General features: G+C 37.3%; 1 protein-coding gene across 1 annotated transcript in view; it reads left to right on the top strand.

The window, feature by feature from the left end:
• Positions 1-3,922: 3,922 nt before the first annotated feature.
• Positions 3,923-22,239, top strand: part of LOC121318997 — a 43,137-nt gene continuing 24,820 nt past the window's right edge. The window contains exons 1-14 of the mRNA XM_041256234.1: positions 3,923-4,878; positions 5,584-5,750; positions 6,410-6,520; positions 7,625-7,787; positions 8,070-8,176; positions 9,662-9,789; positions 9,878-9,959; positions 13,113-13,202; positions 13,381-13,507; positions 16,084-16,222; positions 18,117-18,292; positions 18,951-19,021; positions 19,114-19,163; positions 19,533-19,728. Of these exons, the coding sequence (XP_041112168.1) occupies positions 4,749-4,878; positions 5,584-5,750; positions 6,410-6,520; positions 7,625-7,787; positions 8,070-8,176; positions 9,662-9,789; positions 9,878-9,959; positions 13,113-13,202; positions 13,381-13,507; positions 16,084-16,222; positions 18,117-18,292; positions 18,951-19,021; positions 19,114-19,163; positions 19,533-19,728 (1,737 nt within the window). The 5' untranslated portion in view covers positions 3,923-4,748. The remainder of the gene's footprint in view (positions 4,879-5,583; positions 5,751-6,409; positions 6,521-7,624; positions 7,788-8,069; positions 8,177-9,661; positions 9,790-9,877; positions 9,960-13,112; positions 13,203-13,380; positions 13,508-16,083; positions 16,223-18,116; positions 18,293-18,950; positions 19,022-19,113; positions 19,164-19,532; positions 19,729-22,239) is intronic.

The following is a 22,239-nucleotide window of genomic DNA, read 5'->3' as shown; positions in this document are numbered from 1 at the left end:
TTAATAAAACGAGTGTGAAATAAACGAATACAAAAGATTATTAAAATTCAAACAAGAAAAAAGTGACTTACCACGGTTAGTTTCTAAGAGCTTCCGCCCAGAGTTCTGCAGCCGTGATTGACATGTTGTTCCTCCAATCAGTGACGTGGAACACCTTTGCCTATCTCCCCTCCCTTTCTGGTTTAGAGTTAATGTTTTATTTTCTCATTTGTTAATTTGTTTTCTAATTTGTGGTTGTGTTTACTCATTTGCTATTTTGTTTTTTCAGTTTGTCGTGTTTTCTGAGTTGCTATTTTGTTTTCTGATTTGTCGTTGTGTTTTCTGATTTGCTATTTTGTTTTTCAGTTTGTCGTTTGTGTTTTCGGATTTGCTATTTTGTTTTCTGATTTGCTATTTTGTTTTTCAGTTTGTCGTTGTGTTTTTTTAATTTGCTGTTTTGTTTTCCAATTTGTTGTTGTGTTTTGCAATTCAGGGCCACCGTAGGTAAGGATCCTGGCAGCAGCATTCCCAACTAGCTGCAGTCGGTTTATGGTGCTTGCCGGGAGACCACCATATAGAGAGTGTACGGTACTATTTAATTTATAGTAATTATGGTTTATTTTCACAAGGAGATCGTGCAGATGTTTTGTATGAAATTGATCATTTGTAACATGAGGTTTGTAATCTTAAATTGTTCATTTCCTTTTTAATTCCCAACTGTAAGCTTCATTTTGCCAGAAGATTAATGTGTTGGCTGTCATGCTGCATTTTAAATAGTTTCATTTATTCCTGGATGCTGATCTTAATTGTTTAAGCTGCTTATTTTGCACAGTGAACAATAGACTGTGATGTACTGTACTTGATGGTATAACTTAACAAATGGCTTCCAGTATAAGAAAGAAGTGGCAATGTATTGTTTACTGTTTTGTAGTAGTCCTACATCACAAGATTTCCAAATGTACCTACTTCCCTTCTGGTTCCAACTAAACATGTTTGTAAATGTGGGGGTGGGGCAGTTTCCCTGATTATCAGATTAGGTTTTCAGACACAGATTGGGAGAATTTATGCGGCAAGCAAATTTTAACCAGCAATTCAGTTAAAATATGGAATCTGAATAAGGGCAATAGACTTTCACTTGATAAAGCATTGTTGAACAGAAAACCAATGTTGCTGGTGTGTATGTTGTAGAGATTAAAACTTTTTATTTTTCTGTACACTGAAAAACAGAAAATGTGTATTGTAAACAGAAAGAAAAAAAAATTATGCATGCACTGTTTTGTAAGATGTATTTTTGTTGATTTTGAACAATTTCATAATATTAGTGAATATGGATGGAAATGGAGTACTGCGGAAATGCTTTATTGCTGTGCAATTCCTGAATGTAATCGTTTGATTAATTGTTCATGTCATCATCACGCAAATCACACTTGTTTATTTTAGATTTACAGTGGCTTGTGAAAGTATTGACCCCCCTTTGGCATTTTTCCTATTTTGTTGCCTTACAACCTGGAATTAAAATTGATTTTTATTTGGATTTCATGTAATGGACATACACAAAATAGTCCAAATTGGTGAAGTGAAATGAAAAAAATAACTTGTTTCAAAAAATTCTAAAAAATAAATAACAGAAAAGTGGTGCGTGCATATGTATTCACCCCCTTTGCTATTAAGCCTCTAAATAAGATCTGCTGCAACCAATTACCTTCAGAAGTCACATAATCAGTTAAATAAAGTCCACCTGTATGAAATCTAAGTGTCACATGATCTGTCACATGCTCTCAGTATATATACACCTGTTCTGAAAGGCCCCAGAGTCTGCAACACCACTAAGCAAGGAGCTCTCCAAACAGGTCAGGGACAAAGTTGTGGTGAAGTACAGATTAGGGTTGGGTTATAAAAAAAAAAAAAAACGAAACTTTGAACATCCCACAGAACGCCATTAAAGCCATTATTAAAAAATGGAAAGAATATGGCACCACAACAAACCTGGCAAGAGAGAGCCGCCCACCAAAACTTATGGACCAGGCAAGGAGGGCATTAATCAGAGAGGCAACAAAGAGACCAAAGATAACCCTGAAGGAGCTGCAAAGCTCCACAGCGGAGACTGGAGTATCTGTCCATAGGACCACTTTAAGCCGTACACAGAGCTGGGCTTTACGGAAGAGTGACCAGAAAAAAACCATTGCTTAAAGAAAAAATAAGCAAACACGTTTGGTGTTCGCCAAAAGGCATGTAGGGGACTCCCAAAACATATGGAAGAAGGTACTCTGGTCAGATGAGACTAAAATTGAGCTTTTTGGCCATCAAGGAAAACGTTATGTCTGGCGCAAACCCAACACCTCTCGTCACCCCGAGAACACCACCCCCACAGTGAAGCATGGTGGTGGCAGCATGCTGTGGAGATGTTTTTCATCGGCAGGGACTGGGAAACTGGTCAGAATTGAAGGAATGATGGATAGCGCTAAATACAGGGAAATTCTTGAGGGAGACCTGTTTCAGTCTTCCAGAGATTTGAGACTGGGACGGAGGTTCACCTTCCAGCAGGAGAATGACCCTAAGCATACTGCTAAAGCAACACTCGAGTGGTTTAAGGGGAAACATTTATATGTCTTGGAATGGCCTAGTCAAAGCCCAGACCTCAATTCAATTGAGAATCTGTGGTATGATTTAAAGATTGCTGTACACCAGCAGAACCCATCCAACTTGAAGGAGCTGGAGCAGTTTTGCCTTGAAGAATGGGCAAAAGTCCCAGTGGCTAGATGTGCCAAGCTTATAGATACATAGCCCAAGAGACTTGCAGCTGTAATTGCTGCAAAAGGTGGCTCTCAAAGTATTACTTTGGGGAGGGTGAATACTTATGCACGCTCAAGTTTTCTGTTTTTTTTGTCTTATTTCTTGTTTGTTTCACAATAAAAAATATTTTGCATCTTCAAAGTGGTAGGCATGTTGTGTAAATCAAATGATACAAACCCCCAAAAAATCAATTTTAATTCCAGGTTGTAAGGCAACAAAATAGGAAAAATGCCAAGGGGGGTGGTCAGTACTATCGCAAGCCACTGTATTTTTTATTTCTTTATTCTTCTATTTAAAAAAAAGAAGTAAATAACGGTCGTTATTGCATTAAAGTAGTGTGTTTCTGTTTGGATAAAATGTTGTTTTCAATACTTTTTGTTTTGTTTTTGCACATTTGCAACTGTGCTTCACAGTTCAAGCTGTACCAGGCTACAGCTCCTATGTTGATTCGTTCTCAGAAAAAAAAAAAAAAAAAAGTGGACAATGACGTCACCTTAGCGAAGTTGTCAATAGTGTCCTTGAACTCAATCCAGTCAGTTTCATTGCAGCTGTAAATCTCTGAAGAATACAATACACAGCTACGGTGGTTTTATTTTTATACTGCAATTTGTATCTGTGTATAACTACGATCGTTGGAAACCCTAATTGTTTTAACAGGCACATTACTGTACCTGTTCAAAGAAAAGAAAAAAAGTACACCACAACTGTTTTCTTAACTATATTGCCAAGGCGCTGTTGTACTGTGTAGAAGGAATTCATCCCCTGGAAAAGTTGCTATGGAAACAGCAAACAAAAAATAAATCATTTGTTTAGACTGCTGTGAAGCTAGAAACCGTTTTTACCAATAATAGCCGTGCACACAAAATGGCCTGCGACTGGCAAAGAAGTATCGACAATAACTCGGTGTAGTTTTGTAGAAAGTAGTTTAACAAAAAAAGTTTCGTACATTTCATTAAATGCAATTCTTGGTACTGCTACGGAGTCTCCACAGAGTGGAGGTATGGAGCAGCTCACTTAGTTAAAAAAAGGAACGTCGAGATGGAATTTCGGTCCGATTACCTGTGCAAGCAGCTTCGAAGTGGATTTTACAGCGTCTCTGTTAGCTTAAACATTTCCAGGTACGTTCAACTTAAGCCACCTTCTGCTTGTTTTTAAATATGCTTTTAAAAATATGTCAGTATTTGTGTCAACTCGTGTTTGGTAAACTGAAAGATGTTATCAATTGCTTAGAATAGTGTACAGTGTAAATTGTTCTTATGTGCTTTGAAATAACGTACATGCTGTGTTGGGAAATAATATTTTCCTATTGCATTTGTTAACTTTTGTTGGCTAAATATTGTTGTTAAGGACAAGGTCGTGACTTCTGCTTCCTGGTTTATGTTGCTCTTTAGAATTACTTTTTAACATTTTACACTTAATTTCCCTACTCCGCTTTCCAACAGTACTTTAAAGCAATACTCTAGCTTCAGTAACATTCCCAGTGTTGTGGAGTTGAATCTTCCAAGATGTATATGAAAAGGATAGAGAAATCATGGTGAGGACGGTTAGTCATCGCGAATAACTGAAAACTATTGTACAAAGCTATTGTAATAAAGGGGATTTTGGAAGTTATTAAACCGTTGATATCTGCAATCAAGAATTCAATTTACAGTTATGGTTAAACACTTAAGTGTAAAGCAAAGTAAGAGAAATCCCTCACAGTTATCACAGTTATATGCAAAATGGGTACATGAAGATGGATTTGCTTTACAGTGGTCTTTACTTCTGAAATTATTCATGTGCAATTTTCCAGTTAGCATTAGCCATGTTAACTTAATGAATGTGTTGCTTTCAAAATGTTGTATCCTGTATTTCATCTAAAAAAAAAAAAAAAAAAAAAAACTTTTTTCTTTGTACTGTTTTCCAGATGACATTGACAGTGTCCTGTTTAAAAAAAAAAAAAAAAGGTATTGCATCAGGACGGAACTCTTTAAAAGATGTATAACCAATCACAGGTACCTGGCTTCACAGCCTGGGCTAATGTGCGTCTGTTGGCATCGGACCATCAGGTCAACAATGTGTTAAAGGATCTCTTCATCGGCACACATTTAAAAGCCCTTTTAGAAAGTAAGTTACAATTCAGTCACTTCACGTACCATGATAATGATTGCAAAGAAAATTATTTGGGGACGACTTCACCTGGACTTGTCAAGCTGTAGTGTGTGTGTGTGTGTGTGTGTGTATATATATATATATATATATATATATATATATATATATATATATATATATATATATATATATATATATATAATATAATGGGCATTCTGTTGTTAAAAAAATAAATAAAAAGGTACTATTGATTTTCTAAGATATGGTCCAGATACAGTGCTTACCATTGTGCCTTCTGCCAGTTCTGCTGTCAATTCAACGCTTTTCTTCTTTGTATTCTTTAAGGATATTATCTTCAAGTATTGTTCATCCTTGTTAGACAGCTCTGTGGGTCTTCCAGTCCTGGGTTTGTCATGATGTTTCTCTGTACTTGCTGATTACTCTTAAGATATCACACCTTGAAAATCGTGTGATGCAAGCCATTTCACTCAATGTTTTTCCTTCTTTATGCAAGTCAAGTTTGTTATAATAGTAGAAAACACTAGTAGAGGCTTTGAGCAAATTGGTGATGCTCCTAATGCATCAGAGTAGAAAAATGCAACATGTCTAAGACTTTTGCACAGCAGTGTATATAACATGTATTACCAGATTATAAAAACTAAACAGCATTTATATTACATTTAGCAGCAAATTTTCACCAGTTTAAATGATTGATTTAAGGTTTTACTGGGAAGTCACTGAGAAGAATGCAAAGTATGGACGGACTGACTCTTCAACAGGTCATTACCAGAGTAGAATGGTTTGTGGAAGAACTAAAGAAAGCCAAAATCATCTCTGAAAATGACAGCATCAATTGCCGTGCAGTTGCCAGGAGAAACTATGAATGTGTATGTAATCTAATTTGCTTTGTTTATTTAACCTTCCATTCAGGGCTTACTATTCCATGTGTTAATGTTACAGTCAGGTTTGGAAGTAGGCATGCAGCGAAAGTTTCAAGTGGCTGTCCGAAAGTTGCTTTAAAATACAGAGAAACCGAAATTACTTGGTCCTAAACCAGGTGGCTGCTTATTCAAGTTGATTTCTATTGACAACAATGCATATATTTACATTAACTGGTAAGAGATGTGACCATTTATCCAGAATAACTGTTTGATGTGTGTTGCTTAGAAATTAGATTTATTTAGGGATTGTGGACTTTAAAGGTTGCAGGTCCCAGTTAAAAAATGATTGGTTTCTTTAACAACTTTTTCATGACAAATAGGTTAGGCTTTGTGATAGGATCCTGTATATCGAATCCACACATCACTGAAAGCACAGAGCATTACAGATTTGTTTATGTTGTCTTTCAATTATTATTTCAATATTTACATAGTCCATATAGTACTGATTTTGCCAGTACATGCATTTGAGTGGCAGTCACTGAGGTCACCTCTCCCAGTGTGGATGTGCCTCATTATTTTGTTCATCTACAGGGGTGATCTTTGACTGTATTTTTTTCCAGAGGATATGGAATGTGCTGTGAGACTGTGCCTGATTTATCCCCTAGGTACTTGACTTACTGTGGAAGCTGATCGCACATGATATCCGGTTCACCTGGGAGCGTTCCAGCCAGCTGCAGCTCTTTGATGACAAGCTACTCTGCTCAATTCCCTTTAAGGTAAAACAAGGAAAATTGAATATGTGTTGAATGAGGTGCTTGTTTTTTTTTCAGGTTTTGGAGGAGTTGGCCTCTCTATCCTAGGTGATCTGATATACCCACACTCCCAACAGGAAGTGATAAACAGGAGCCAGCTGATTCAACCACCACCCAACCACCCACCCAGCAATCTCCCTGAGTGGTAGAGCCTAGAGTTGTCCACTAGGGGGCTCCAATTAATCCTCTCCCAACAGGGAGGCAGCATGCCAGACATTTGATCACAGAATAGATTAACATTTTTAGTACATGTTATATTTTCTATTGTGGTGTGTTTCTAGATTTAAAGAAAAAAAAAATGCACGTTTAGTTCAGCCAACAACACGTATGACCAACAAAATATATAACATGGGCTCCCAGCCATCAGTTTTATTTTTGTCTTCATACTCAACCTGAGATGAAAGTGAAGTAAAAGACCTTGCTTCCCATCACTAATTCCATGGACCATGTCCATTCTAGATTTTGAAACTTCCTGTCACATTTAAAGACCCTGCAGTTTATTACGCAGTTGCTCTTCAAGATGACAAAGTACATACCCTCCAGGATCATGCATATTTAGAATACAAATTATATTTTAGAAAACTGAGACCGGCTGATCATAATGCTGTAAATGATTAGTCCTGGGTTGACCTGCTATGAAACACTAGTAGTTTAGTGGTAGTCTGTGTTGCTGTTTCATGTTCTTACAGCTAAAGCCTTCCCATCCTCACAATCAAATGTTGGTTCAGTAACAGTTCAGAATCCTACTGCACCCAATGTTATGTCTATCTATGAAATATTAACTATTTTGTATTTTTTATGTATGCTGCACTATGTGCAGATATAAGGTGCAGCTGCTATACAGTAAATGTTTTTAATACAAATTGCAGTTTTTATATGTAACACAAACATATTGAAGCAGGGTACTGTTGCTATAAACAAGGTGTTGCAGTTCTGGAAAGTCTTCTATCGTTCCGCCTTTCATATAGTAAACTCCAGGGGTCCCCCAGGCACTTTTGCTCTTTTGTTCTTTTTGCAGACCCACAAAAGCTTTTACACTGTGTAACTCATTTTCTGTTTGTCGTGCAGTGGACTCCAGAGGTGCCACCTACAAGCAAAAAGACAGATCCACCTTCAGGCTCTACTGTGGCTCTTTTTGCAGAACTGGAAGCATTGTCCAGTCCCATCAATGGATCCGGTGTCTCTCCAACACTTGAACCATGTCTACAGCCTGAAGTAGAGTCTTTCCCAGGTAAATATGCCATTTCTTTAAATTAAAAATAAAAGAGAATGGATGCGGACCAGTTGCACATCATGAATGTCTTTTCCGCTGGTCCTAAAGCATTCTTAAATACCTGTTTGTGTAAGAAATGTCAATTCTTCTATGTTGCTGGTTGTGTCGCACAGTACTATGTGCTAGTTCTATGTGCTTACAGCATTTCCCAGTCTTGCACATGAAGCATAGGTTTGGGTGGCTATTGGTGATAGCATGATTAATGTTTAAATACCTTATTGAATGTTTTACTCTTTTTAGGTCGTGATCTGGCAAAGGCTTACAACAGCAAGATTCCTATAAGAGGCTGGGAATTCTACCCTTCGCCGGATCGATGCATTCTAGAAATGGTGAACTCTCATCTACAGGTATATTTATCTGGTACTCGGATAGTCTCGACAAAGCCACTAGGCTCTGATGTGTTTGAAGGTTGTTTTTCGTTGCATATGTTGTTTTGTTTAAGTAAAATATTACTTTTTTTTTTTTTTTTGAGGATTAGTAAAAAATTTAAGTGCTGTACTGTAATATGTGGTATTAGATACTGTGTTGAACATCATGGTATAACTGTACAGAATAGCTTCATAACTTTCATCACAAATGGATTAAAATAAGTAAAAGTGGGACTTCCTTCTTTACTAATGTAGCTCTTGTGAGTGATAACAAAAACTTTGTATTGTTACATGAGGGGTAACTGCACTATAGCTGGTCTACAAGTAATGTTAAAGTGTATTAGTTTATAAATGGTGAGAACACCTATTAGCAGCTCTTTAAAGTGACTGTAGCTAACACCTGTCAGCTAAACGGGTCTCAGATGTGGTTTTAAAATAAATACATTTTAATTTTAAACATGATGGGGGATATGCATGAAAATAAACGGTATTTCCAGATTGTCCTGTTTATATAACTCATTCATAAAACTATTGTAAGGATAAATATAGTGACATTCTTGTTTTATTGGTATATTTTTGATGACAGAAAATTACTATGAAGTTTCCAACAGCCAATTACGTTTTCTATTGAAATGTATTTTTAAATGTACTTTCTCCATTCCTACAGGGCTGAGGGTAAAGTTTATTTTGTGGTAGTATAGGCTTGCGGAACTCAAAACATTCTGAAGGAAAGGCAAAGAAATGCAACATTCTCCACTCAGGAACTTAGTATTCTTAGAGAAGAGGTTGCGGCAAATGCAGAGATGAAGATACATTGTTTGGAGAAAAAAGCGGTTCACGAAAACACAGAAAATAAATTTGGGCAGAGGTAACAGAACACGTCCAAACAAAATCGTCTATTTTGTGAAAAGAGATGGTGCAGGACGAAAGATATGAGTTTAGAAAAAAACATCTCCATAGAGAAGCTGTTGGCATTGGTGGTGTCTAGTCCACTGGTGTTTTAACACCAGCAGAGGAGGCTATACTTAGTACAGTTCCACCTGAAACAATTATTAGATTAGGAGGACGTGACATATATCTGCCAAATCCTTGCAACATCGTGACACATCCAAGGGTATTGGTAATTTTTACAAGAAAGGGCGCTGCATAATTACATGAGGCTTGGTTCTCTAATTCCCCCTGCAGCTCCTGACTAGTATTTAAAAGGTTGTCTGTTGAACTGAAACCTTCTTGTTTCATCATGAGACACATCCAAATTATTGTCTCTGATTGCGAGAGTGTGGGGCTATCGAACTCTGCCCAAGCCACAGTTTGATGAAAGTGAAAAACTAATTGAACTCAATTAGGTGCTTCACATGCCTAGAAATACATAACCACTGTAATGCACCTTTGCCTAGCAGCAGTGGCCACCATTAACTGTATTTACATAGGGTCTCTGCCAGCAATTGGATATTCTTATTACAGATGTCTGCAAAAGGAAAGAATCTGCTGGCAAAGAGCTTGGACAACCTGGTGGACGGACACATCTTGTGCTGCTTGGCCAATTCCTTTCTGCCTGGCACGTTCACCGTTGAGGTTCTCTTAAACGACAGGTTTGTAAGTAAACAATAATGTTCCCAGTTTAAGCTCTTTCAGTTGATTGAAATTTTATTTGACATATAAACATATTTGGTTTTGAAGGTGGTCAGCGAACTTGGCTCTGAAGACGATGGAGAAACTCTTGCATGCGTCGTCTTCATTTACATCAGACGATTTATATCAGGTAACCAATTAGAACATTTCGAAGATCACCTTCATGGTGTGTGTTTTCATTTAATGTCTTGAGCAGATAAAGAAAAAGTTTGAAGAATGTTATCTCCTGATGCCATATACAGTGCCTATAGAAAGTCTACACCCCCTTTCAAAGTGTTCACCTTTTGTTGCCTTGCAGCCTGGAATTAAAATGCATTAAAATAGTTTTTTTTTTCCATTTATCTACACATCCTACCCCACAACTTCCAAGTGAAAAAATATTCTAGAAATTTGTAGAAAATTAATTAAAAATAAAAACTGAAATAGCTTGGTTGGATAAGTGTCCACCCCTTGTAATAGCAATCCTAAATTAGTTCAGGTGTAACCCATGCCTTCAAAATCACACACTAAGTTAAGTGGCCTCCACCTGTGTTAAATTGTAGTGATTCACATGATTTCATAATCAATTCAGCAGTTCCTGTAGGTTCCCTCTGCTGGGTAGTGCATTTCAAAGCAAAGACTCAACCATGAGCACCAAGGAGCTTTCAAAGAACTCTGGAACAAAGTTGTTGAAAGACACAGATCAGAGGATGGGTATAAAAAAATATCAAAGGCCTGGAATATCCCTTGGAGCACAGTCAAGACGATTATTAAGAAGTGGAAGGTTAATGGCACCACCAAGACCCTGCCTAGATCAGATCATCCCTCCAAACTGGATGACCGAGCAAGAAGGAGACTGATCAGAGAGGCTACCAAGAGGCCAATGGCAACTTTGCAAGAGCTACAGGCTTTTATGGCCAACACTAGTCAAAGTGTGCATGTGACAACAATATCCCAAGCATTCCAGAAATCTGGCCTGTATGGTAGGATGGCAAGAAGGAAGCCATTACTCAAGAAAGCCCACCTTGAATCCTGTTTGAAGTATGCAAAAAAAACACTCAGGAGATTCTGTAGCTGTGGCAAAAAGTTTTGTGGTCTGACGAAACTAAAATGCAACTTTTTGGCCTAAATGCAAAGTGTTATATTTGGCGCAAACCCAACACAGCGCATCACCCAAAGAACACCGTCTCTCCTGTGAAGCATGGTGCTGGCAGCATCATTTTTAGGGGGTGTTTCTCATCAGCAGGGACTGGGACACTTGTCATGATAGAAGGGAAAATGAATGGAGCAAAGTACAGAGAAGTCCTTGTGGAAAACCTGCTGCCCTCTGCAAGAAAGCTGAAACTGGGACGGAAGTTCACCTTTCAACATGACCACAACGCAAAGCACACAGCCAAAGCTACACTGGAGTGGCTAAGGAACAAAAAGTTAAATGTCCTTGAGTGGCCCAGTCAGAGCTCCAACCTAAATCCAATCAAAAATTTGTGGCATGACTTGAAGATTGCTGTCCATCAGCAATGGACAGCGCTGTCCAAGGAACTTGACAAAGCTTGAACAGTTTTGTAAAAAAGAATGGTCAAATATTGTGCAAAATATAGGTAGCGACCTATCCCAACAGACTCACAGCTGTAATTGCTGCCAAAGGTGCTTCCACCAAATAACTCAGGGGGTGGAGACTTATCCAATTATGATCTTTCAATTTTGTGATTTTAATATATAATTTTTTCTCAATAAAAACTTTTTTCCCCTTAACAGTGTGGAGTATGGTGTGTAGATAAGTGGAAAAATACCCTCATTTAAATGCATGAAACTCTGAGGCACTGACACAACAAAATGTGAAAAAAAGTTCAAGGGGGTGTAAACTTTATATAGTCACTGTATGTAATTAAAGTGTTATGTGAGCTTACCCACTCACTGTTTGTCATCTAGATTTTTAACTCTGAACTGTGTGTTGCAGTTTAGCAAAGACTATTTGCCACAACACAGTTACGTTTGTGCTTTTAATTTCCAGCTGTGTCCTCTGGTCCTCGTTTTTGTACTGTGTTTAAAGTATTCGTTACAGTTAACTATGCCTTTTTTTTGTGGTACCCAAAATAGAACGTTCTTTTTCTAGAATCTTTTCTTTTGATGTCAGCATCCTGTCATCCTACTATAATGTTCTAGATTTTTGAAATGTATCTTCCAAGCTTGGGACCCTGGACGGGGTCAGTGGCAGTTTGGTACAATTGAAATCGCACTATGGGTCAAAATTTGTCAAATTTCAAGGAACAAATTGAAGAATCATCACCTTACTGAAACAGAAATACAGTTCCTTATCTCCTGTACTTCTGTTGCAGATCTTGTGGTAAGTAATACATATCACAGAACTTCAGAACAAATAACACAGTCCATGAAAAAAAAAATAGCACAGAGCTACAACAGCAGAGAGCTGTGACGACGGGTTAACGGACATAGGTTCGCGGTACTGTAAAGTTTGGGTGTAGGACTCTGTTACTTAGCAGGTGCTGACAATGTTTGGCGGGCAAAATCCAAGCATTCCGACCGAACAACTTTCCAAGGGCAATAGTTCCATTTTATGCGAGAAAATCAAGATTCAAGCTAATCTAAATCTCATCTATAATAATTAATATTGATAATAAGTATAAGCGAGATATATATCTCTTCATCATCATCACATAAGAATAGTGTTACAACGTTATTGTTGTTGCAATGAACAACATTACTTCCTAAAAGTCGATTTACTTAGCACGAGAATAGTGCGACGTGCATAGTAATATAAAATCTTGTATTTGTCTGACCCTTTTTACTACTGTACACACACACACACACACACACACACACACATATATATATATATATATATATATATATATATATATATATATATATATATATATATATATATATATATATATATATATATATTTATATATATATATATATAAATATATATATAATGGTATATATATATAATGGTCCAGGACGGAGTGACCATATATCCTAAAATACCGACATGTCTACAAATATAATATCTAATAGAAAGATGGTTTTGAAACCATATGCTGTACATTTGGGATTTAAAGGTCACTTTATGTGCCTATCATATTAACCACATAAAGGTCCAAATAGACAATTGATTTTCTGTTGTGAGCTTCATTTGCCTTTTTTTTCCACACGACCTTTAGAAAAAGTTAAAAAAAAAATCCATTATGTTTTTTTTTTAAATCCAAGTGAAAGGCCAATGCACAAAGGTAGACTATTAAAGGCAGTGCTGCTTGCAGTAACTCAGCATCATCTTTTACAGGGAGACTCCAAAGCTGTGTGTGCCTACATGTGCTCTATTTTCATGGTCGGCTATAAGTATAGACAGTGCAAAGCTGTGGCACAAAGTGTGGTAAGTACTACTTTCTTTTGTAACCTGCAGGGGTAGTGTTTTATGTTTGGAGTTTATTAATGTATTTCAGATGTTATAATATTTAAAGCTAAGAATGTTAATCATTATCTACCATTGGGGACCTTATCCTTTATTAGCTAGAATATATATTTTATTTAATTATATTTATTTTTTTCAGAAAAGGTTGCAAATCCAGATTGCAGCAATAAGATCGAATCTCCGGGTGTTCCCATCTGAAATACTGGAGCTGAATCAATTCCAGCAGAAAAGTGAATTACAACAGAGGCAAACTGAATTACAAAGAGGTGAGATTTGTTTGTTTCTGTGGTTACATACATTATGACTGTTTTAAACACATCCAGTGAGCAATATCCATACATGATAGTGTCTAGCTTTTCTTTGCTCCGTGTTACAAGGAAATACGAAGAATTTGTCATGCAGTCTCCATCATCTTTAACTAAAGTACACAAGATTATACATATTTGTAGTATATCTATTAGACATGCACCCCAAGATGAAATCATAAGACCAAACCGTTCCGAATTTAGGCGCATTTGACCCAAATCTCTGGTTGATGTATTGCATGAGCATTAAGACAGAGAGGAAGAGCGAGAGGACTTGCTTCTTACTAGGCCACTGTACAGAATGATAGAATGGTTCTGTGGAAGAAGCACAAGCCCTCAGTCAGGCAGCTGTTGTTATATAAGCCTACAGAGGAAGGATACAATTCCTTCTCCCTGTTGTGAGTCAGGTAGTAGTAGGCGTTCAGTTGGCATGTCGAAGAATGTGTAGATGACTATTTGGAGTAAATAGTTTAGCTTTGAGAATGTAGCCCATGGTGTCCAGATACAAGTAATCTAACGTGACCTGTAAATAAAGGTAACTGTTAGCAGTTCACATGAAAAACATTCTCAACTCTTTCCTAAACCCTGAAAATACACAAATGTTTTTGGGTTTTTTTTTTTTTTTTTTTTAACTAAAGGCTGGTGTTTATTCCTGTTATTCGTATGGGAGTTTGACATGTTCGATGAAGTATGTAGATTGTGGGTCCTGTCATTAATCACACACGCATTGTACTAAAATTGCATGTTTTATTTTTATTCTTGGAATACTGGTTTCTAATTAGAGACCTAATGTTTAATCTTTCACCTAACACATGCCTAAAAATGAACAAAATTAACAACATTAGACATTAGCTAAAACTGCAAAACTTAGCTTTGCAGTTAACAGTAGACAATACAATACACATACCAGGAGAGCTCGTTTATTTTAAAATGTTTTTATGGGGGGGGGTATCGATTGAGACCAAAGTTTAATTTAGCAGAAAGATTTGACACTAATATACTTATGTTTAATTCTTTCGTGTATGTTTGATATAGTGGTCAGTCTTACATTGGTGGGAATGCCCCTTAACTGCATTAATACAAGTGGAGGCACTGCAATGCCAAAAATGCAGGCTTGCTCTTTATTAACTTGGTGCAGTGTGACAGATTTTGCATGAAGTTGTGACCCATTTTATTGTTTTCCTGACGCATCGCTATGGTCAGTGCTTTGCCTATAAGGTATTTTGTGCTCGTGCCATGTGTCATTATTTATGCGTGGCAGAGAATTTCAGCGATTCTTATTAAAATTAGAGTTTAGTGCCTCTGTATGTTCAGCTGTCCTCTAACCAGGTATGAAGGACACACAGTGGATTCAATATGAGGCTGGGCGGCTCAGTAAACTGACTGTGAGATCTGATGGCTTAGTGTTTATCGTCAGTATTTGGAATTGGGATATATGATACATTCCAGCATGAGGCTGCCATCAGATGGTTGAGTGATGAGGAAAGATGGAGAGCTGTGTCAGCATGCAAGCTGAAAAGGTACAGTGTTAGGTTTGTTCACTTACTATGGTTTAGATTAGCAGTTCCTTGCCTGTATGACCTTCCTCAGGAGCCTGGGAATAAGAGTGAGCTGGGTATCAAATTATTTCTTGTAAAGTCTAGGCCATTTATATCTAAAATCCATCACAGCAAGCGCTATCAGACAGTTTTGTCAGCAGTCCAAAGATTGCATGGACATGGTGTATGAGCTACCTCCCCGGAAGATGCTTCCTTCAAAGCAGAGATCATGCATATTGGTGGAGTGTTAAGTGGAAACCTCCCCAAATTAGAAAACAAAACTAATGTTACCTGGACCTAAATTTAGCCATTACCACATAGCTTCCCAATACATTATGGGGTCTGTTCAATTGGTTGGATCTAAACACCACCACTGTGAGTAGATCATTCAAATAGATTTTGAAAATCAAATATTTAACCTTGCATGTGTGTCTATGCAAATATGTAAAACATCAGGGAAGGTACTGTTTAATGATTTAAACACCAGCAGTATTTAGATCTGCCATTGTTTAGATCAATTGAATAGACTGTCTTCTATAGTTTGCACAGAACTCTTGGCTGCCACTTAACAATAACTTTCCAAAACTCTAAGCTGGTGACATCAGCACTTCAGAAAACAAAACACACTGCCAAGTCATTTAAGTCATGGTTTAAAATAGAGAAAGCTCAGCATGTTTAAATTGATAACAAAGTTCTCAGAAGGAAATACAGGCGTATTGTAGTGAAAGATGTATTTTTTGGTGAAGGATCTGACAGGATTTTTGGACTGTTGTGTTAATTGTACTCTGCTAGGCAAAGCAAGGCAACAAATCATTTTAGACTAGTGGTTTTTTACAGAGCCCCAGAAACCAAAGGATTACGAGCTTGAGAAGCCAAGGCAACCTGATATTTTCTGTTCCGTGCTTGGCTATTTTTGTAATAGTAAACCGCCTGGAACCTGATTTTATTAATCTTTGGTACTGTGTAAAATATGATTCTATAATGTATGTATTGTTTTAGAACTGGGAAGGCTTTGCACCTCATATGATGTGAAATCCTGTCAGAAGTGGATGGCACATGCTGAAAAGGTGCAGAAAAAGACCTGGAGGTACATCAGGCAAAAAATGAAAGGGCGCTTTGAAACAGTAACAGTCCCAAGGTATTTACAACAGCACATCAAAAGTGTTCATTCATCCATCCATCCAGTTGCTTACTTTGAATCTATGTACTGTAAGCATGGATTTTTGCTCATGCTCAAAGCAGCACAAAGCAGACAACTAGATGGAGTTATTATTCCTTAACAGCTGTGGAGGCTTTGGTTATCAGCAGCTTTTGCAAAAAAAGATTGCTAAGATCCGTTATTGGTTAATGCAGGCTCCTGGAGGAACCTGTATGTTGCATAACACGCATCATCTGTGATAATGTGATCGGTTCTTGTTTCAGCTCCTGAAACATGAGGTCTCAAAGTTTTGGGTAGCTTTGCACACATCACTTATGTATAAGATAAATAAATATTGACAGTTGGATTTAACATATTGTCTTTAAAGTATTTTTCCCCATGTTCTAAATGTCACATGATCAGAAGAGGTACTGTAAATAGTACCTGTCAGCTTCTCATGTTGTAGTTTACAACATTTCTAAAAGATTATTAACAATATTACGCTTCAAAGATAAAATACCTCTTTTTGATGTAATTCATTTGTTCTTTGTGTGTGTGCTAGAGAGACAAAGTCATCATCAATTACTGTAGCACTAGTAGTGTCATGTCATATTACAGCATGATGTCATAAATCTTTGAAAGGGTCCTACTTCGCAGGTTTCACTTAGGTATGAATTATTGTTTTCCTACTGATGTTTTAATAATGTGATCTGAAGATGGTTCAACCATTATTTCTAAAGGTGCTGACTGTTGATTCTTTTTAACACGTGAAATGCATTCTCCTACCATAAGGCTGTAATCTGTAATATGATGTAGCTTTCAGGAATGTGATATAGCTTTCAATGACACACAGGGTTTGTTACCTAATTAATCTGCTGAACCCTAACTACAATGAATTGTAATTTAGAATGTGAGTGGATATCGCTAGGTCACCCCTCTTTAATGTCATGGTCCAGTGTGGCTGGAAGGAGAGATGCAAGCAATACAAACAATAGCTGTTCTGCATCTCTGAGAAATATTTAGCAAAAGTACTTTTAAAAAAAAGAACGCCTGTTCTTGTAAATCTTTATTTTACATTATACACCATCACAAAACTTTTTTCGATCAATGAGATCGCTCCGTTGCCCTAGTATACTGTATGTCACGATAGCTATACCCTGTAGCTTTTGAGTTCTGTAGTGTATGCAATGGAACTAGTTTTAGCTGAAAAAAATAATAATCTGTATACTACGGCAACCATGGAGTCTAATGCAGAAGAGAGCGAAGTAAAAGTTAAAAAAAGCTAAAAAGTCTAGATTTATTCAGGTGTCCCAGAATAAAAAGCAAATGAAAGGAAACAGAACAGGTTTTAAGATGTTTCCCTGTAAAGTAATGGTGTATAATAGCAATGATTTTGTTTTTAAGTGTACTGTAGGAGGAGGTTCCCCTAAACATTCCAAATTCCGGGATCTTTAACTCCTCATACACGACACTTAAAACAAATCATCACTTAAGTGTATGGAAGACACACGCATGATAAGGCCATTGTTTTATTATTCTTTGGTTACAGTATAAAGATCTTTAGTCTTCACTCCATCTTTGTCAGGAAGGGGAGTAGCTGTTGTGCTGTATCGAATTCACTTTGTTTTGCCTCCAGAGTCATTCATTTAGGAACTAAATAAGATATGATTAGAGTCCAGAACCTTGTGGATCACATACCACAGCTCGCCTCTAACAAAGTCCACACACTGCTGCAATTCTGATATAGAAATACTAATGTTCTCATTACCAATATAATATCAGAGACAACAACTATCAATTTTAGTTGGAATCATTATTAAAATGATGTTAATAATACAAAATTCTCATGTACATTGGTAAAAGTATTAATAGAAATGTTTTCCCCACCTGACAGAAATATAACAATTACCGGCCTTTGCCTGTCATCATTAATCGATCTAAGCCGCACCAGAGGGGGTGGCTTTTATCTGGCACAAGAGAAAGAGAACGTGGCAGGGAATCGAAGGATCATCCTTCAGAATAAAGAGACTGGGGAATATATTGACGATTTCTCAGGATTCCAACCGCATGGTAACCTGCTTTATCTTTCCCTGTAATTATGCTGAAGCAAGGCCCTTACTTTATAAAATATGCTTACTCCTCATTTGAAAGCTTTGGACAGCAGTGGCAAGTATATTTTATGCTAGTAAGTACTGACGGCTGGTGGGAGAGTTGTGTGGCGTTTCAGTGTGTCTGTTCATGTCAATGGAAATGAGGCATCTGCAAGTTGGCAGTGTAAGATTGCTGGGTGTGAGATTGCTGGGTGTAAGATTGTAGGCACACCTTGCTGTGCTTTGGAGGTGAAGCTTCGGGCCTCATAGGCTGCAGGCTTTACTGTTTAATGGCATCATTGTACACATTTTCACTAAAGAAAAATAATTAATGTGTGATATAAAGAATAAGATACCAGAATTGTATTATTTAAGCATCAAAATGAGTTAAGTTTGCATGGATTTGCAAATTGACCTCCATCGCTGCTGCTGCACTAGCAAATGTTAATATCTCATAAACCGTTGCAGATGGAAATTCCTTGGGCAAAATCTGAAGGCACTTCACTTTGAACTGTAATCTAAGATGGCAGTCATATTGGGCTAATGTGACTTTTTACTTTCTAGATGATTAACACCTAACACTTTGAAATATGGGTTATCTAATATGGCTGTAATTTCTCCTTTTTTTGCATCCTCAGTTTCTGTTAGGAAGATACTAAGTCTTTCTGCAACTGATGTCATTGAACCGATGGTCCATCAGAAATACAAGGTACTGCAAAATAAATGTTAATCCTGTGAATTCAGAAGGCTTAGGGACTTGTATCATTTAGTCATTAATACACATTCTGTGTTTGTTTTTAGATATTTCTTGAAAGCGATTCAAAAAACAAAATTTTGAAAAAAAATTCCACGTAAGTATTTGGTCACTACCTTTGAAATATTTTTTTTCTTTTCTTTTCTTGGTATGGTTTGAGAAAAGGAAGGTTTTAGAGGTTTTTTGTAGATTTTACCTTAGTTTTTAAGATCACAACAGACTCTTCTTTCAATCGTAAACTCAGCTGTTCTGTGTTAAAACACACACAAGTTTAAACAGTGGTTTTATTGAATGAACTCTCTTGGATGTTTTAGTATTTCATTTCTAGGTCACACCTTACAATAGATTCCTGTTCCTGATGAACCATTACGTTTTTTGCAATTTTAATTCTGCAAGCCTGGTGGAAAATGAAAGCTTGTTTCGAAGCTTACCTCCTGGCCCATTACAGATTCTGCATCTTTTACAGCTTTCTCTACCAAGTGTTTCCAGGAAGTGCTACTCAGTGGCAACAGCTTGTGTTCAAGGCATTGCGATCCAGAGACTACACAGCAGTAAAGGACATGGTCCTTTTCTTTAGGAAAACTCACAATGAGGTCGTCAACACTGAAGATCCTTCCACTGGAAACACAGCTCTGCACTTGGCCTGCCAGAGTGGACACTTTGTAAGTTTTAGTGAAATCCGGATCAACATAACTGATTCCAGCACTGTTGAGATGATGCACAGTGATGTAGCATTACAAAATATTCCATACACCCCTACAGTCGTGATGCTACAGTAGCACTGGGCAGCAAGCATACAATATCTAAAGGAAGCTCTAGCACCTACGTACTATATTTCACTGGCCAGCAGCTAAAAGGAAAAGTCCATAGCATTTCTCAAATAATCCGGTACATATGTATTTACATTGTAATACAGTAACTACGGTGTAATTACGTGGCATTGGGCATCTGAGCTGCATTTTGGTTTCTGATGTGATTACATGAAATACTGTACTACTATTATGACTTTTGCAATATAATTTATTAGTTTCTTGGATTTATGTTAAATAAAATCTCAATTATGTTCATACATATATACAGTGCCAAGAAAAAGTTTGTGAATCCCAATCATAATTATGGAAATTCCAAGTTTTACCATGATAGCCTTCTTGAATCAAAACCAGTATTTTCTTAAATATCCAATAGGGTTTATATTAACCAATTCCTTGTCTTTTGAAACAAAATGAGTTAGACAAACAATGAGTAATTAAGATTCAGGGTATGTGAAAAACTAAGTGAACCCCTGGTTTTATCAGCTCAATTAAGGGGATAATTAGAATCGGGTGTTTATTAGGTAGATCTTCAAGGGTGAGTTTGGGAGGCCCCACCCTATACAAAGATCATCAGTCTAGAAAGGGTTACAAAACAATTTCTAAGGATTTGGGGATCCACAAATCTACTGTCAAATAGTCTACAAATGGAGAAAGTTCAAGACCACAGTTACTCTACCCAGGAGAGGTCATCCTACCAAAATCTCTCCAAGGACAAACCGGAAAAATAATCAAGGAAGTCACAAAGAACCCCAGAGTAACATTCAAGGATCTGCAGGCCACTCTTGCCATGGCTAATATGAGTGTTCATGACTGAACTATCAGAAAAAGACTGAACAAGAATGGTGTTCATGGAAGGATAGCCAAGAGGAAACCAATGCTCTCTAAAAAGAACATTGCTGCTCGTCAGAAGTTCGCCACAGAGCACATAGATGATCCACAAGATTTCTGGAACAATGTTCTCTGGACAGACCACTCAAAGTTAGAATTTTTTGGCCTCAATGAGAAATAGTATGATTTGGAACAGAAGAACCTCATCCCACCGTCAAGCATGGTGGTGGGAGTGTGATGGTTTGGGGCTGCTTTGCTGCCTCAGGACCTGGATGGGTTACCATCATTGACACAAACATGAATTCTGCATTGTATCAGAAGATTCTAGAGGAGAATGTCAGGCCATCTGTCTGTGAGTTGCAGCAGAACCTAAACATACAAGCAAATCTACAAAAGAATGGCTGCAGAAGAAGAAATTCCACGTTTTAGAATGACCTAGTCAAAGTCTGGACCGAAACCCTGAAATGTTGTGGCAGGACCTGAAGCAAGCTGTCCATGCAAGGAAGCCCTCAAATGTCACAGAGTTGAAGCAGTTCTGTAAGGAGGAATGGGCCAGAATTCCTCAAAACCAATGTGAGACTGACCAACAGTTACAGGAAACGCTTATTGAATCTATTGAAACAGTTATTGGATCTAAAGGTTCACATACTTTTTCACACATGGATATTGAATGTTGAATCATTTGTGGATAAATAAATGTTGAAAAAGTATCATGTTTTTGTGTCGTTTGTTTAATCAGGTTATCTTTATCTATTATTAGGACTTAGATTGAGATCTAATAACATTTTAGGTTTGAAATATGTGAAATATGTGAAAATCCTAAGGGGTTAACAAACTTTTTCTCGGCACTGTGTGTGTGTGTGTGTGTGTGTGTGTGTGTGTGTGTGTGTGTGTGTGTGTGTGTGTGTGCCACACACATACACACACACTCCACCATGCTTCAGTAGATGCCAATTATTAGCAACCCTGATAAAAGCAACTTTGGGTTATTAACAACATTTTCCCAGGAACCAATCCCATCCCATAGACTTTAATGTTAATGGAATTCTGATATTAGCAACTGCACGCTGCTTATTGACAGCTTTATTACTAGTTGCCAGTGCTACAGAGCGCACTTACATGATTTATGCACATACTTCATGCAGCTTTTATAACACACTGACTTCGCAACTGCGTATTTCTGGCGGACTGAGGCAGAATTGTAGCTTTGAAACTGGCTACGAAAGCAGGAGGTGATACATTGTAAGAAGCAGACAACGTTGGACAATTTCTTATTTTAAAATTGTGTTCTTTAGAATTGATTGCAAGCACAACACATCTTTTGTATGTTTGCTTTACTCATTGTAAGGGCAATTGTTGTGTGGTACTGTTTAAGCCTACTCTTTTTTTTGTTTTGTTTTACACACACGTGAAGTAAACAGTTCTATGTTTGGGTACTTTGTGTTTCTCATGTTCATTTTTTGACATTTGCACAACTACAGTATATAGTTAAGTACACTTGAAAATGGGGGCTTTTCGCTTGCTGGGAACCGA

Source organism: Polyodon spathula, chromosome 7 (assembly GCF_017654505.1).
Source record: "Polyodon spathula isolate WHYD16114869_AA chromosome 7, ASM1765450v1, whole genome shotgun sequence".
In the NCBI taxonomy this organism is placed as follows: Eukaryota; Metazoa; Chordata; class Actinopteri; order Acipenseriformes; family Polyodontidae; genus Polyodon; species Polyodon spathula.
The sequence above is the reverse complement of the archived record's forward strand: the minus strand, read 5'-3'. Positions and strand labels throughout refer to the sequence as shown.